General features: G+C 43.4%; 1 protein-coding gene across 3 annotated transcripts in view; it reads right to left on the bottom strand.

Annotated features, from left to right (window-relative positions):
* Positions 1–15,257, bottom strand: part of C2_1H18orf54 (chromosome 2_1 C18orf54 homolog) — a 227,928-nt gene that overhangs the window by 64,507 nt on the left and 148,164 nt on the right. For all 3 annotated transcript variants that reach the window (XR_014969719.1, XM_085629948.1, XM_085629954.1), the window contains exon 6: positions 9,958–10,089. Coding sequence is in view for 2 of the 3 variants with exons in the window: in XM_085629948.1 (XP_085486074.1) it covers positions 9,958–10,089 (132 nt within the window). In the remaining variant the exon portion in view is untranslated. The remainder of the gene's footprint in view (positions 1–9,957; positions 10,090–15,257) is intronic.

Here is a 15,257-nt window from a genome sequence, read left to right as displayed (position 1 = left end):
TTTCCCACATCACAACACCATCAACTTTAGCTGCTTACTCTGTTATAACCAAGACTGCTAAAATGTATGTATGAAGCTATATAACAGCAATGACTTCTTTTCCTTTTGTCCATTTACTCTTTTGAAAATTTCAATAAAAATTACTTTTAAATAAAACTTAAGCTGTTTAGATCTCTTTCCAAAACATATACAGTACCAGGCAGACCCACCAAACATGAATAGGCCCGCTCTGTTTCTAGTACCTCTCCAGCATGTATCTTGGATCAATGGAAACCACTAAACTAATCTGGTGTGCAATACCAAAATATTATTATATGGCTGGATTCGATCAATTTGTTAACCCTCATGGTACCTCTTTAGTAATCCTGAAACTCTTCTCAGATATCTCAGTTTCCACCATTTTATCCTAACATTCCATATACATACTTATCCATATATCCCCATTTGCATGATCTCACGCATTCCAACAGAATTTTATACAGTCAGTACACTGTATGTCGCGACCCTTATAGTGTTTTAACAAATGTTTTGAAACCTGTCAAATCTCTAGTTGCTGCAGACTTATTTGGGGGGCAGGTGATCCAGTGTTTGAGCTGCTACTTAAATCTTTTGGTTGAGTAGAGTAGAAGAAAAACAAAAGATTAACTGGCACATGCATCAACAAAGACTTTTGCGATTCCTTAATTGAGATTTTTAAGGAATCGCAATTAAGGAATTGCAAAAGCCTATGCATGTAGGAATCGCTATAAAAATAGCGATTCCTACAAATTCCTTAATTGCGACTCGCAAATTGCGAGTCTCAATTAAGGAATGCCGTCCCATTCATTCCTATGGGCCTCCAGGCCCATAGGAATGAATTGGAGATTGCATGAGCAAATTGCGAGTACCAGTAGGTACTCGCAAATTGCTCATGCAATTTCAAGGGTGCAAAGGTGTCAAAATGACACCCTATTGCACCCCTGAAATTGATCTGTGCACATATGTTGCACACACACATGCTCTAAGGGCATGTGTGTGCGCAACATGAAACTTTGAAAAATGCACAAAAGTGCATTTTTCAAAGTTTTTGCAAATTACCATGAAGTTCAACTTCATGGTAATTTGCTCCCCCTATTAGCGAAATCGCTAATTTTTTAACTTTAATACATTGCATTTCAGGAATCTCAATTTGGGATTCCTTAAATGCAATCGCAATTTAAGGAATCGCTATTTAGAGATTCCTTAAATTGCGATTTTTGCATTTGGGATGATGCATCCCAAATGCAAAAATACCGGTCGCAAAGGGGCAGATTCTGCTAATCTGCCCGTTTGCGACCAGTTTTCTCGTTGATGCATGTGGCCCTTAAATAGCAGCTGCGACACTGGATGGCTGCCCCCCAAATACGTCTGCAGCAACCAGAGATATGAGAGATTTCAAAACATTTGTTGAAACACTAGAAGGGTTGAGACATACAGTTTATTAACTGCAAAAAATTCAGTTGGAACACATGAGATCATGTAAATGGGGATATATGGAAAAGTATGTATGTGGAAAACCACTCACCTCTACTCACAGATATGGGTTTACATCGTTCTTTCGCTCACCATGCCCCTTCAGTTTGGACCTAGCCATATGCAAATCAGTCTTGACCCTGTTCCTCATGTGAACAGACCAGCCCGAACTGCCAGGCCAGGTCCTTCCTGGACCGGAAACAAAAATCCTGGGACTGTTTTCGGTTTTCTTGAGTAGATTTTCTATGGCCTAGATTTTTTGGGCAGCAACAAAATATCCCATATCGATCAAACCGCCACTGCCCTGTCCACGTGCACCCAGTCGTTGTCAGAGTACCTCACAACCTACTTTCCCACCACCCTCAATCAGGATGCACTGTAGTAGCACTTTATTTCAGGAAAGAATAATTCCCCTTTCTGTGCTAACTGACTATTTTTGCTAGACTTGAGGTTTCACGAGGGAAAATTAAGGGAAAATAAACTGAATGGAAAAGCTTTTGTAGGTTTTCAAAAGCCATTGGACCCATTTTCATAGAACATGCCTGGAAGATATATTTTAGGGATCACAGACATAAGTGCACTATTTCTCCACTCCCCAAAACTGTCCACGCCCCATCTATGCCAAGCACTCCATATCCTCCAACCACCAATTCTGCCGTCCCCATGACCACCCACGCCTTGAACCTCGGTCTCATCTACAGGTACTGCTGCCACACCTTACTGCTCAACACTAAAGGAGCATTCTTCTACACCACCTTGCATTTCACATGCACCCTCCCGCACCCCCAACACCCCACCACACACACCGGACCCCCACTTCACCAAACCCCTCCCTGTACTACATACTCACCACTCGCTCCCTCACTAAATACACCACAGAAATTTGTGATCTGATTCACGACCACTCAGCGGACCTGCTCTTCCTGACCGAGATGTGGCTGACTTCCTTGTCAGCACCTGTCATCAGCACAGCAAACCCCACGTATAGAAGATCGCAAGACAGGATGGGGAAAAAAAGGAAAACTGAGGTGGAATCGCTATCAGCTTCAAAGAATACATCACCATGGGCAACATGGAATACTTGACCTTCAAACTCCTGATCACGGACAAATACACCCCAAGTGGCACTCTCGCCTACTGCCCCATGGACCATGCGCCAATTTTAGTAGCACCACTGTAGAATTCGTACTACCACCTGGAGTACCTCACAGATCCTAACATGACTAGTCTGCTACAGGACCTGCCCAACCTTGGACTCACCCAGTTAGTGGAAGGCTTCACACAGGCTGCCGGACACCAACTAAACCCCACCTTCACCAATTTCAGCAACTGCACAGTAGACAAGCCCACAACGATCACCTGGTCCAAACGCACCTATGTCAACCTCAGCATACCAATCCCGCACCATCACAGAGACACCACCCCCCAATCTTCACAACAGGACTGGAAAAAGATATCAGAAGCATCCTGGTTTTTTCCTACATCATCAGCCTCAACACAAAAACCACCTCCCCGAATTGATGCTCCAACTTCAACGCCGAGATCACTGTCTGTAAAACACCTGGGCTCCTCTCAAAGTCAGCAATGCCAGGAGAACTGGCGTAAATCACACAGGAAATTGTGGAAGTCCCTTGACGCCTCATCCTTTTCATATGACCCCCCGTGAAAACCCAAACTACACCTCAATCTGTAAGGCCTTTTAGAAATACCACATTTACAATGACACTCCTGTGCTTCTCTGCATTCCACTGTAGTCCTTCAACCGCAATTGTGATAACCTTCCAGTTGACACACTATATGATGCATTATATCTTTTGTCAACTTTCATGTGGTAGATGTGTTTGTATGACTACCTGTGTACTAATGCGATTTGCTGCGAATGTCCTGGCCTGGCACTTGAGCAAACTATAGTTTATTATCATTATTATTATTGTTATTATCATTATTATTATCATCATTATTTCCCGGTGCTTCACGACTTGTACTATTATAACTTAGGCGATCTCTTATTGTTTGTTTTATTGTATTTCTATTTGTCATTTGCTATTACTCAATAAAAATGACTTGAAGTAAAAAACAATGCCAGGAGAACCAGACTGCAAGTAAGCTGGTACACAGTAGAGCTCAGGCTCGCCAAACGCCACTGAAGGCAACTTGAATGCAGATGGAAACAAAGTCAGGACAACATGGACGAGAGTATCTACAAATTTGCCATCAGACGCCATCATCAGTTAATCTGAGTCACTAATTGCTCCGCGCTCACTGACCGCATCAAAAGCAACACCAACGGTGCCAAGGAAATCTTCACCATAGTGAAAGACTTTACCTCTCCAGCAGAAAGCTCCACATGAATACCCCTTCTCAACACCTGTGCGCCCAGCTGCCCTTATTCTTCAGGAACAAAATCACCAGCATTTACAAACCCAACCAGATGCTTCCACTCTCACAGCCCTCTTGCCCATCTCAACCAACACCCAGAGGACCGACCTGGTCACCATCACTACTCAAGAAACTGCAACAACCATGCAGTCCATACACTCGGGAGCATCTTCGAACCCTTACGCTCACCAGGTTTTAAAAGGGCTGGGCCCCATCAGCACAGCCCTCAACCAGATTGTGAACGACACAATCATCACAGCCACCTACCCAGTTGTCTGGCAATATGTCATAGTACTCCCCTGTCCTCAAGAAAGAAATCAGCAGACTCAAAGACACTAGCCAACTACCGGCATACCTTCCATGGAAAAAATTATAATCGCTTAGCCACCCACCTCAACACCACTCGATATGGATTAAGATTAAGCCTCAACTGCAGTACAGAGACTGCTCCCATCCCCGCCAAGATGGTCATGAATAGAGGTGACACTGTGGTCCTCAAACTATTGAAACTTTACGCAGCTTTGAACGTCGTCTCCCACCCCATCCATCAAAGCTAACATCCAAGGAGGCACACTTGGCTGGATTTGCTTTCTTCCAGACAGGCCACGCCCAGCTGGTCAGCTTGGCCACCTTAACCTCGGATGCAGTGAACCTCCTCTGCAGAGTTCCACAAGGATCTTCACTCAGACCCAACCTTTTTAACACCTACATGACCCCACTTGCCAGCTTCATCCACTTCCACAAAATCACATCATATCCTACTACACCCAGCTCATACTCTCCCTCTCCAAAAAGCTGCCAAACACCTGGACCGATTTCTTTGCCTGCATGACCAACGTCGCCAGATAGATGAAAAGCAACTGCAGAGGAAGTAGTAATCTTCAGCAAAGGTACCTCGCTCTGGGACTCTGCCTGGAGGCCTGCCGAACTCAGATCCACTTCCCTCCTAGCAACCCCTGCAAAGAACCACAGAATGGTAATCGACAACCAACTCACAATGACCAGTCAGGTGAACGTAGTCTCCGTCTCCTGCTTCCACACACACAGTCACCCAAGCACTCATCACCAGCAAGTGGGACTACAGCAAAGCACGCTGTGCCGGAATCAATGCTCAACTGAACACCCATCCTATACCCAGATTACCTAGCACCTCAAAGAGCTCCACTAGTTCTCAATCCACAAACAAGCACTCTTCAATCTCCTCAAGCACATAAACAAATCCTTACACAATATTGGCCCCATGTTCCTCAACAATTGCATAAACTTCCACAAACCTACCAGATCCCGCCTCACACCAGGACTCGCACACAACACCCGAATATACAGAACCAGATCCAGCAGTTGTGCGTTCTACCTTGCTCCTAAAGCCTGGAACAACCTGCAACTGGACATCCTAGCCGCCTCTTCAGTTCTTGAATTCCGTAAGATTTGAAGCCCTGGCTCTTCAACTTGCTTCCTGTCCAGGGCCTGCTTCAGCTCTAGGATGCCCTCCGGGGTGACTCATGCGCGATACAAATAACACATACATTAACAGGTGTACTGGATATTCTATATTTGGATGTCTCTTAATATCCTCTGCTATGGAGGCGATGTTGGCTTTGTATAGGGCCTTAATAGTGGTGATGAGGTGCACTCCCCGATATTTAATAGAATGGGCATTCCTTCTAAATGGACTGTCCTCCTGTATTTGTACCCTATCCCGCTTGTCTGCATCAGCATCATCTCAGACTTTCTAGGGTTCACCTTATAGCACAAGGCTCTGTTGTATTCCTTCAGAACTGCCAGTAGCTGTGAAATCAAGACTAGTGGGTCTGGAATAGAGAGCAAGATATTGGCAAACAATGATACCTTAGAAATCATCCTTCCAAAACCATTCATTTTTCAAGTCTATGTATGGCTAGATCCAAGGGCTCAATGGCCATAACACAAATAAATGGTGACATAATATGAGGCACACAACTGGGCCGCCCTATCTCAACTTCTTCCAATAGGATGCCATTTATGTTTGCCTGTTGGTTTACTATAAGGGACCATAGACATATGTATCCACTCCTCTCCCAAATTAAATGCCAACATTACCTTTTTCAAACAACCTTGTTACCCGCCTTTTTTAGCATCAAGTGCCGGGAGGGCCAGCTTTGTCCACCTTCCATATGTTTTCAATGAGGTGGGTTGTCCGTTGTATATTATCGAATGTTTGGAAGTCCCTCATTATTCTTTATGTAGGATATAGGGCAGAATAATTTGCAGTGCATTTGCTAGAATCGACATGTATAGCTTGTGACCAACATTTAATAAGCTACCAGGAACCAGGACTATAGGAAGTGCACAATGTTATATCTTTACCAGATTTCAGCAGTAGTATTAATTCTGTGTCGAGCATGTTTCTGGAACCTTACCTCTTCTAGCTATTTCTTAATATATTTTTTTAAGGTCTTGTGGAACTGGAAACTCATAAAATTCCCTAGTAAATCCATCAGGCCTGTGGGCTTCTCAGGATTTCAAGTGTATTTATTGTTTCAATCAGTTCTTTATTTTCTATCAGGGCTACCAAGTTTTCTCACTGTTCACTGGTTACTGTAGTAAAGTCTACATTTGCAAAAGAGCATCTTGTTGATATGCGATTTCGAGTCTTGCTTGCATAGCGACATCAAAAACACCCTAAAGATCTCGCTCTTTTTCCTGTCATCAAAAGTAAGTTGGCCCTGGCCGTCTCTTAATATCAGACTGCTATCTTTGTTTTGTTTTGCAAACCCTTGTCAACAGGTTGTGCACTTTGTGTTTCCTAATGTGTATGATCTACGGCTGAACTCCAGTAATGATAGTTCTGACTTATTTACTAGAAGTGTAGTTAGCTGACCTCAATTTTATAATCTCACATAGGGTGAGACTTTATATAAAAGTCGATATTCTGGTAGAATACCTATACAAATCAAATAGTTTTTCTATGGTAAAGTCAAAGACTAATATACACAAAACAATGTTACAATGAAACACAGAAATTCATAGTCCAAACTAATCAGACATTTTCTATCCTTAACTCTAATTGCACCAAAAAACCTATAGTCTTCAGCTATGCTATGCTATTTTTAAGAGAATGGTTTCCCAAAACTTATGAAGGTCAAGTTTTTTAGGCCTCATTTTCCAGATTGCAGGCTGTTTGTTTGAGAAAAGACCTTTTGTAAGCATACACTGTGCTTCGAGCCTGCGCCATTACTTACCATAGATTGGCTTATTGTCACTCTCATTTGCTTGCTTCTTATTCGTTAGCTTGACTGGGTTTTCCTTTCTGTTATGTTTTACACAAACTCCAGAGCATGGCCTCATTACTTCTCACTCTTCAACTGCTTAATTTTAAGGCCTTCATTTTTAATTTTGGTTCAGCACTCCTTGCTTTCTTGCCAGTGAGATTCTCCCTGCTGTTCCATATCATTTTCTTGCCTGTGTGCTTTTCCCTCCTCCACGCTCCACGTTGCTGTCTCACCCATGTTGTGTACTTCTCGCTCGCCCTCTATGTTGCTTCCCCCCACCTGCTTATTACACATCAAAAAGCCTTAACATTGTCACTTTTTTATATTTACAGACTCTACTTGGATCGGTAAATAAATAAGAAAATAAACACCCCTGTGTCATTATGTATGCATACATGCCAACAAAATGACTTGATCAGTCACGTTATAGGCTTTTTACACCTCTTTGCACAGCATCGCTAAAAATTGAAGCTGAGATGGATTGGTTTTGCCGATGTTGGCTATTTCTATTGGTAATTCTCATCCACCCTTTGTAGTTTAATTAAACACCAGGTATTTTCTACTATTATAGTGAATTCAGGCTGCATGTGCCACAGCACAGCAACCAAGAACTATAGCCTGACAACTTTTATTTTGCCCTTAGTTACAGAATCATCCCAAATTTTCCTCTACTTAATTATTGCATGCATCCTGTGTATTTTTCTCCAATATAACAGTGATCAAAGTCTTTTCAGAAATGTAGGTTCCAGAACTGGCCTGAGTAATCTAAGTGCGACCTCACCAATAATTTGTAGTTGTATTTTTCCGCAAATCAAGGTTATGCCACACTGAGAAATTGAGATCATAGGATGAGAGGACTCCTACAAGCCTTTACCTTGCTCATGAATTCCAATCCCTTTCTACTATTCACTGCTACTCCCTGGTAATTTGCTGCTGTACATAAATAATAATAGATATGGCCCACTGTTAATCCAGCCCTTCACTAACCATCCCTCAACAGAGATGCTCCACAGTGAGGCACCATTGTGTTTCTACTGGTAAGATGTGCACTCTTCCATTCGCCTCCACTAGACTAACTACGACCAGTAGCTTCACCTCACCAAACTCTGAGTTTTTTTCAGTCAAATAAATCTCACACATGGGTCATTTTGAACTCTAAACCAAATCGAGAGTTTTGCTTGAGAGTACTTGCTCTGTCAGTCTCTGCTCTTTGTCCCTTTAAGGTTAAGCTGGAAGTGAGTCAAGCTGAAGAGTCAGAAAACTGAGGGTAACTTACAACAAGCATTGGTAACTTACAACAAGGTCTCGCCTTTGGGACCTTATAAGTGTTTAGCCATGCAACAGTTGCATAACTAAATACTTATAAGGTCCCAAAAGCGAGACCTATTGGCTATGCAAAGCGGCCGTGAAAGTGATCGCGATCACGATCAAACAACAAAGCGGCCAAGAAAGCGAAAGTGATCGCGGTAAAGCGCAGCGCTCGTGCCCTCGCACATGCACTGTAGCTCTAGGCTGGCCTGGTAGCACTTTTTGGAGCCCTCTCAATAAGTCTCGTCAGACCAGCGCATGTGCTGGGTCAGGCGAGACCTAAAAAGGACTAGGACTGCAGGGCTACCCTTTCTGCAATAAACATGCCCGATTAAAGGAGTAGGCTAATCCTATGGTAAAGATAAAATTTAAATTAGAAAATTACAATGTGAAGAGTCAACAAACTTTAGTTAAAAGGTGTACAATTAAAAATGCATATTTTTTACACCAAGAAAGAATAAAGGGCTCTCAAAGCGTATCATTTCCAGAAGCTGGGGTAAATGTTACTTAGCAGTCTTACCCTCAAAGGATTAACCCTCAGTGGCTAGAAGCCACAGGGTATTTTGTGGCTTCTGTGAAAAACGCTACCTCGGCTGGTAGTACAAGTTGCAAGCTACTGACTAAACTACCCACCACAGAGAGGCAAGTTTGTACTCAGCAAGTAGTGCTACGCACCCCTTCCATCGTCTTATAGAGAAGAGAAAAATGACAGAAAATAATCCACCAAATAAAATCAATGTGGTAACCAGAAGGAAATGACCAGCCTCACTTGTTGCCAAGAACAGAAGTGTATAGTGAGTGGGCACATAAGTATGGGTAAGCACACTCAATAGGTAATGGAGACATGAACAGACAGATCGTGGCGCAGATGGGAACAAAAGGCAGCACACTAAGTTCATAGGTCAAGTTATTGGTTTTAAATAGCAAAATGAAGCGGATTCCAGCAAAAGTTGGTGGAAATTTCTATAGATGGAGAACAAGACCGAAGTAACCCTTTAACTTACACACTTTATTACAAATCTTTTATCTATGCAATTAAACTACTCCTAAGGAAAGGTCGGCCTACAAACATTACATTCTGTACAATCCATTCTTGTAGTCTTTTACTAACTGGTATTGTGCTCGATTCAGCCACTTTATTGCCTCCTAACCCTTCTTCCTCTATTACGAAGAGTTTACTATCTATGAACACAACCATGATGATAAAAACAGCAAGATGGAGAAGATACAGCAGTCACCAATTTGAGTTCAGGATAACACTCATCATGTAGCAATTACGTGTTTGCAATAATTATCTTCACTGTTCTGTGTGAAGGAGAAAAGTTCAAGAGGTTTCACTTGAAGTGAAAGTGTAATATATACGTGTTAAATCGACGCGTTTTGTAATAACATCTAAATACGGTATCAAATAAAATATGTTTGTCTCCACCCACAGACAAAGAAACTGAAACTGGTATGAGGTCAACTGCTTCCTAAACGCACTGGTTAACAATAAACAATCAGTCACCATCAGGGAAGACATCCTTACTTTTTTAATCTCTACATTTTCTTCCGCCGATTGGTCACGGGCAAAGTTCTGCTGCACCGTCTGCAGATTAAATAACATCTGTTTCAGAGCTTCAACAGGGCCATGATGGTTCCCCCCTGAAAGGGTACTCTCCTAAAAAATTATAAGAAACAGTAATTAATGTATACGAAAAAGCTTGCGTCATAACAAGTGCACACGAGTTAAAAGTTATTGAAGCTTTTTGCAAATTTAAAAGAGCTTTATAACTGGAGTTCAGCGCTAAACAACAAATTCCCTTTTGTGCAGCAACTTGACTGGAGTATGAGAATGCTATAGAAAAAGATCAGAAGATGCACTAATCACTTATGTGGACCATGAAAGAAGCCTAATCCAAAAATTATTAAACATTACAACAATTTCTACTACATATGAAAATAATACGTTAAATTTGTATTTATTGCCGTCCGGTTTAGAACATGTTCTTTTTTTTTTTTATCTACATATTAACACAAATTCTCCACATTTAATACACAATCCAAACCCCTTATTGTCTTATACAAATATATCTTTCTGTTTCTCAATTTAAAAACACTATTAGAATTCATGTATCATAAAAACATGTTAAAAACACTTATTACAAATGGTATTTTCGGTCAACGCTGCGTTTCACTAGTACATACAATGATTCACCCCACTTTCTTCAGGACATATTAATACCTATTATATAATATCTAAAAGAGAAAAAAAAATCATTATTCTTGGCCTCATAATACAAGTTTGTAGATCAAACTTTATATATATATATATTTTTTTTTTCTTTTTTTCTTTTAATGGTCCATCAAGAAACTGCCAAACTCTTTTTGGGTGGGTTCTCCATTCATAAGGAAGGACTCACACTGGATGCACAAAACAAGGCTCACCGGGACAGGGAAATAATATGGGAACACGCAGGTGCATTTCTCAATCCAAAATTCATTCTTTATTTTTAGCAAGACCCGTTTCAGTTCCAATGCCTTTATCAATTACTGCAAAATAAATGAAACATACATGGTTGGATAATGCATTTAAAATATCCAAAGAACACTGCTATGGGCGGTTGGCAGAGAGGCAGAGAGAGAACTACGCTGTCTAGGTCAAATACCATATTTTGGCCGTCATCTTGGATGTAATGTCTCAATGTTTAGTATATCACCATACCGGCTTCATTGATATATGCTTATAGACAATTTACCATCAAAACAATGTCAAATCCTTAATGGGTGTTAACACGAAAGACAATACTGTACCATAATTCCACCATTCGACTGGCTTTATACAGATGTTTTCTCAATAACAGTCACACTCTCTATGAGCCGCTTCCCCATCATTCTCAGGAGCAAATATTCAACATAGTCTCTTGCTGTTCCTCAGGCACTAAGTAAGGAACTTATAAAGCAAATGAATGGCGAGGCGTCTTGGCGCTGGAGCAAGGAACGAGTTAGAGATGGGTGAGAGTCGCTGTTGGTCTTTTTGGCTAAAGTTCCCTAAACTTTTTGCTTCCCCCCTAGACCTTTTTTCTGACATGGTGTTGCTAACTTAGATGCTTTGGGCACTTTGCCACTGCTGATCAGAGTCAAAGTGCAAGTGATCCCTGTATAAAGAGTAATGATAATTGGTTGTCTATGATTGGGATATTTGCCCTACTAGTAAAGTGCAATATGTGTGCCAGGGCTGGTAATGCAACTGCTACTAGTGGGCCTGGAACACTAATTGTGCCACCCACACCAGTAGCCTTAAAGAGTGAACTCAGGCCTGCCATTGTTCTGACAAGTGCACCCACTTGCCAGACTTTACCCTTCCCTCTCTATGCACATCAGACACCCCTATGGTAGGTCCAAGGTACCCCCAGGGCAGAGTGCAGTGCATGTGAAAGGTAGGACATGTACTAAGGTGTGTATCATGTCCTGACAGTGAAATATTATCCATTTCGTTTCTCACTGTGGAAAGGCCATCTTGCCCATAGGATAGAACGGGGCGGGGGCTGTGTAATATGTTTTCCAGCCTATCTTCCCAAAGGCTTAAGATGGAGAGGTGAAGTTTAGTGTGCCTGAACTCACAATGTAATAACACATTTTTTATGAAGTAGGTGTTTGCATTGTGTGTTTAGAAGGCATTCTTGTAGAAGTGGCTGGGTTTTTGTGCTCTAACATTTCTGTGTGTGTCTACCTGGATTTGAAAGTGATAGGATCTGGGGAATGTCTTGACCCAGGGGAGGAGGTGAGACAGCAACAGGCTGACCTGCATCTGGAGTGTAAGGGAAGGAGTAGCCCCTAGAGGTGAAGAGGCCTGGGTTGCTGCCATAAAACAATTGTCCCATCTCCTGCTGAGTGATTGTAAATCCAGACCCCCACTAATCAAAGGAAAAAGGTGTCACTGGCAGGGAGGCACCCAGAACTGGTTTCAACAGGGGGCAGTGCCCCCTTGAACACAAAGACTTCAAAGACATTTAGGGGTATAACTATGAGAGCTGAAGCCCCTGAATTTGGAGAAAATGGATTGATCAAGATTGAACAAGACCGAAGCTACTTCGTGGTCAAGAGGAACCTTTGCCAAGGAAGAAACAGCTGAAGAGACTGAAGGAAAGGACTCACCCTTGCTGTGTGTTCTGGGGCTGGCCTGCAGTTTGCTGCTTTAACCAAGGACAGGCTAAAGGGACTTTGCTGTGTGCTGTGTCCCCCTGCTTGAAAGGACTTTTATGTGTGCTGTGTCCGGAAGTAACTTATCCCCAAGGGCCCGAGGTGAGCTGGCTCCCTGTTGCGGAAACTCATTAACACAAAAGTTTCCAGGAGAGTCTCAGCGACGCTGTGTGCGTGTACTTTTTGAAGCCTGAGACCCTCGTAAGAAGTGCCCTGTGATCGTGGGCACCTGGAGTCCAAGCGAGTCTCAGCGACGCTGTGTACGAGTGCTTTGTGCAGCCTGAGACCTTCGTGAGGATTGTCCTGGGATCGTGTGCACCGGAGTCCAAGTGAGTCTCAGCGAAGCTGTGTGCATGTGCTTTGTGCAGCCTGAGACCTTTGTGAGGATTGCCTTGTTGTTGTGCACCCGGAGTCCAAGTGAGTCTCAGCGACGCTGTGTGCGTGTGCTTTGTGCAGCCTGAGACCTTCGTGAGGATTGCCTTGTTATCGTGCACCCGACGTTCAAGTGAGTCTCAGCGATGTTATGTGCGTGTGCTTCGTGCAGCCTGAGATCTTCGTGAGGAGTGCCCTGTGATAGTGCACCCGAAGCTCAAGTGAGTCTCAGAGACGCTGTGTGCGTGTGCCCTGTGACAGCCTGAGATCTTCTTAGCATCAGCTGCCCGGACCGGCAGCCCCAGAAGAGCTGAGCCGCCGGCCCAAGCCCGCCGTTGCCAGAGCGGGACCTCGAACCAACCTAGTCGAGGGAGTGCTCGAGTCCCACAGCCCGGAATTCACAAAGATTGCATCGGAGGCCCAAGTCGCTGGAAGAGGAAAGGAAAGCGAGGTTGCACCCCCCAGGTAACGTGTGTCGACGCCTGGAGCAGGGTGCAGGCTCGGAGGGAGACACTCTCTGCCTCTCCCATTCCTGTAGCACAAGCCTCTGCTTCGGCTCGTATTGCGGCCCGTACTTGCCAAAGGAGTGGCAGTATCGGGGCCAGAGTGCGGAGCTGCTCCGGCCCGGTTGCCTCCTGAATCGCAGTCAGCCTCTGTCAACAGTTGCCCCCACACATACACGTGTGGAGGCAACTATTGACAGAGGCTGACTGCGAGTCAGCACGAGTGGAAGAGAGACCGCCTAAGGCACCGTGATCGGTGCTGGAGTGTATCACGCATTGTATTATTTCTGCATAACTACTATCTGATAGTCGTATTACACATTGCATTATTCCTGCCTACCGAACTACCTGATGTTGCGTTATGCTTTGCATTATTTTTACATTGCAAAGTGCCTGATTCTAGCATTAAGAACTGCATAACATTGCATTAGAACTGCAGTGGAAAGTTTAGAAGTGCTCATTAATATCGCCAGAACTTACAAGGGCTGGCTGGCCTAACAACCGGCCACAAGGAATATTACAAATACGCATATGTTGGATTTATATCGCGTGGTCTTATCGTATATCTTTTTATATACATTTATACTCGTTTTTATGAAACTGGTGTGGAGTACATTTGTGGTGTCATCATTGGGTTGCTGTGAGCGTGGTTGCAAATACTTTACACATTTTCTTGAAGATAAGCCTGGCTGCTCGTGCCAAGCTACCAAGGGGGTGAGCGGGGGCTATCTGAGAAGGTGTCCTTCCTTTACCCTGATGTGGAAACGAGGGTCCCTATTTGGCCTAAGGTACCTACCTCAGCCAACCGAGAATCCCCGGTCTAACAGTCTCATTACTGTAAGGGGAATAACCAGGCCTTAAGCATTTTCCTAAACAGGGGTCTGGTAGGTTGTAATTCATTCCAGAGCTTGGATGCTCGATAGGACAGGCTTCTGCCTCCCTGTCTCGCCATTTATATTTTGGGTACCTGGACTATGCCGTGGGAAGCACCAGTGAAAATGTTGTTGTAGGTCGACTGCTCCACCACCATACTGAGCTTTATGCACAAGGCATTGTATCTTGAATTCAATGCACTGCTGAACCGGAAGTCAATGAAGCTTCCTAATGCTGCTGGCAATATAGTGGTACTTTGAAATGGTGAGCAGCATTCCAGCTGCAGCATTTTGGAAGGATTGCAGTTTTAGCAGTTGGCGTTTGTTTATGCCTAAGAAAAGGGTGTTACAGTAGTCAATTCGTGAAAGAATGAAAGCAACTACATTAGATTTCCTATGGTCTAGGCAACATTTTGTGCAAGGTTTTTAGTAGGAAAAAGCATGAAAATGTCAGCTGGTTAATCTGACCTCCGAAGTTTAATTGGTCATCTAACAGGAATCCCAGATTCCTGATCTTTGCTGCGTGTAGAGGACATTGACCTGCTTCTGCTGGCCACCAGAATTGATTCAAGAGCATTGTCCCATTGCCAAACTCTCTGACCTCCATTTCACCTGTGTTTAGTTTAAGGTAATTCGGATGCATTCATCCCACAATATGCTTCATGAGCCCTAGTCAGCACGGCCAGAGGTGTAACATAGATGTTAAATAAAGCTGGCGACAATGCTGGACCTGGGGAACTCCACAGGTTCTGGCACACCGCCGTATACACCCGCTCGTCTGAAATCACATCCATGACTCCCATGCATCATTCCTTCAAATTGTGGTGGTTCTGGTAGTAGTCCCCATGTAATTCGTTTCAAAAGGTCCGTCATGAAACTGCCGAACTCTTGTTGGGTGA

Source organism: Triturus cristatus, chromosome 2_1 (assembly GCF_964204655.1).
Source record: "Triturus cristatus chromosome 2_1, aTriCri1.1, whole genome shotgun sequence".
NCBI lineage: Eukaryota > Metazoa > Chordata > Amphibia > Caudata > Salamandridae > Triturus > Triturus cristatus.
The sequence above is the reverse complement of the archived record's forward strand: the minus strand, read 5'-3'. Positions and strand labels throughout refer to the sequence as shown.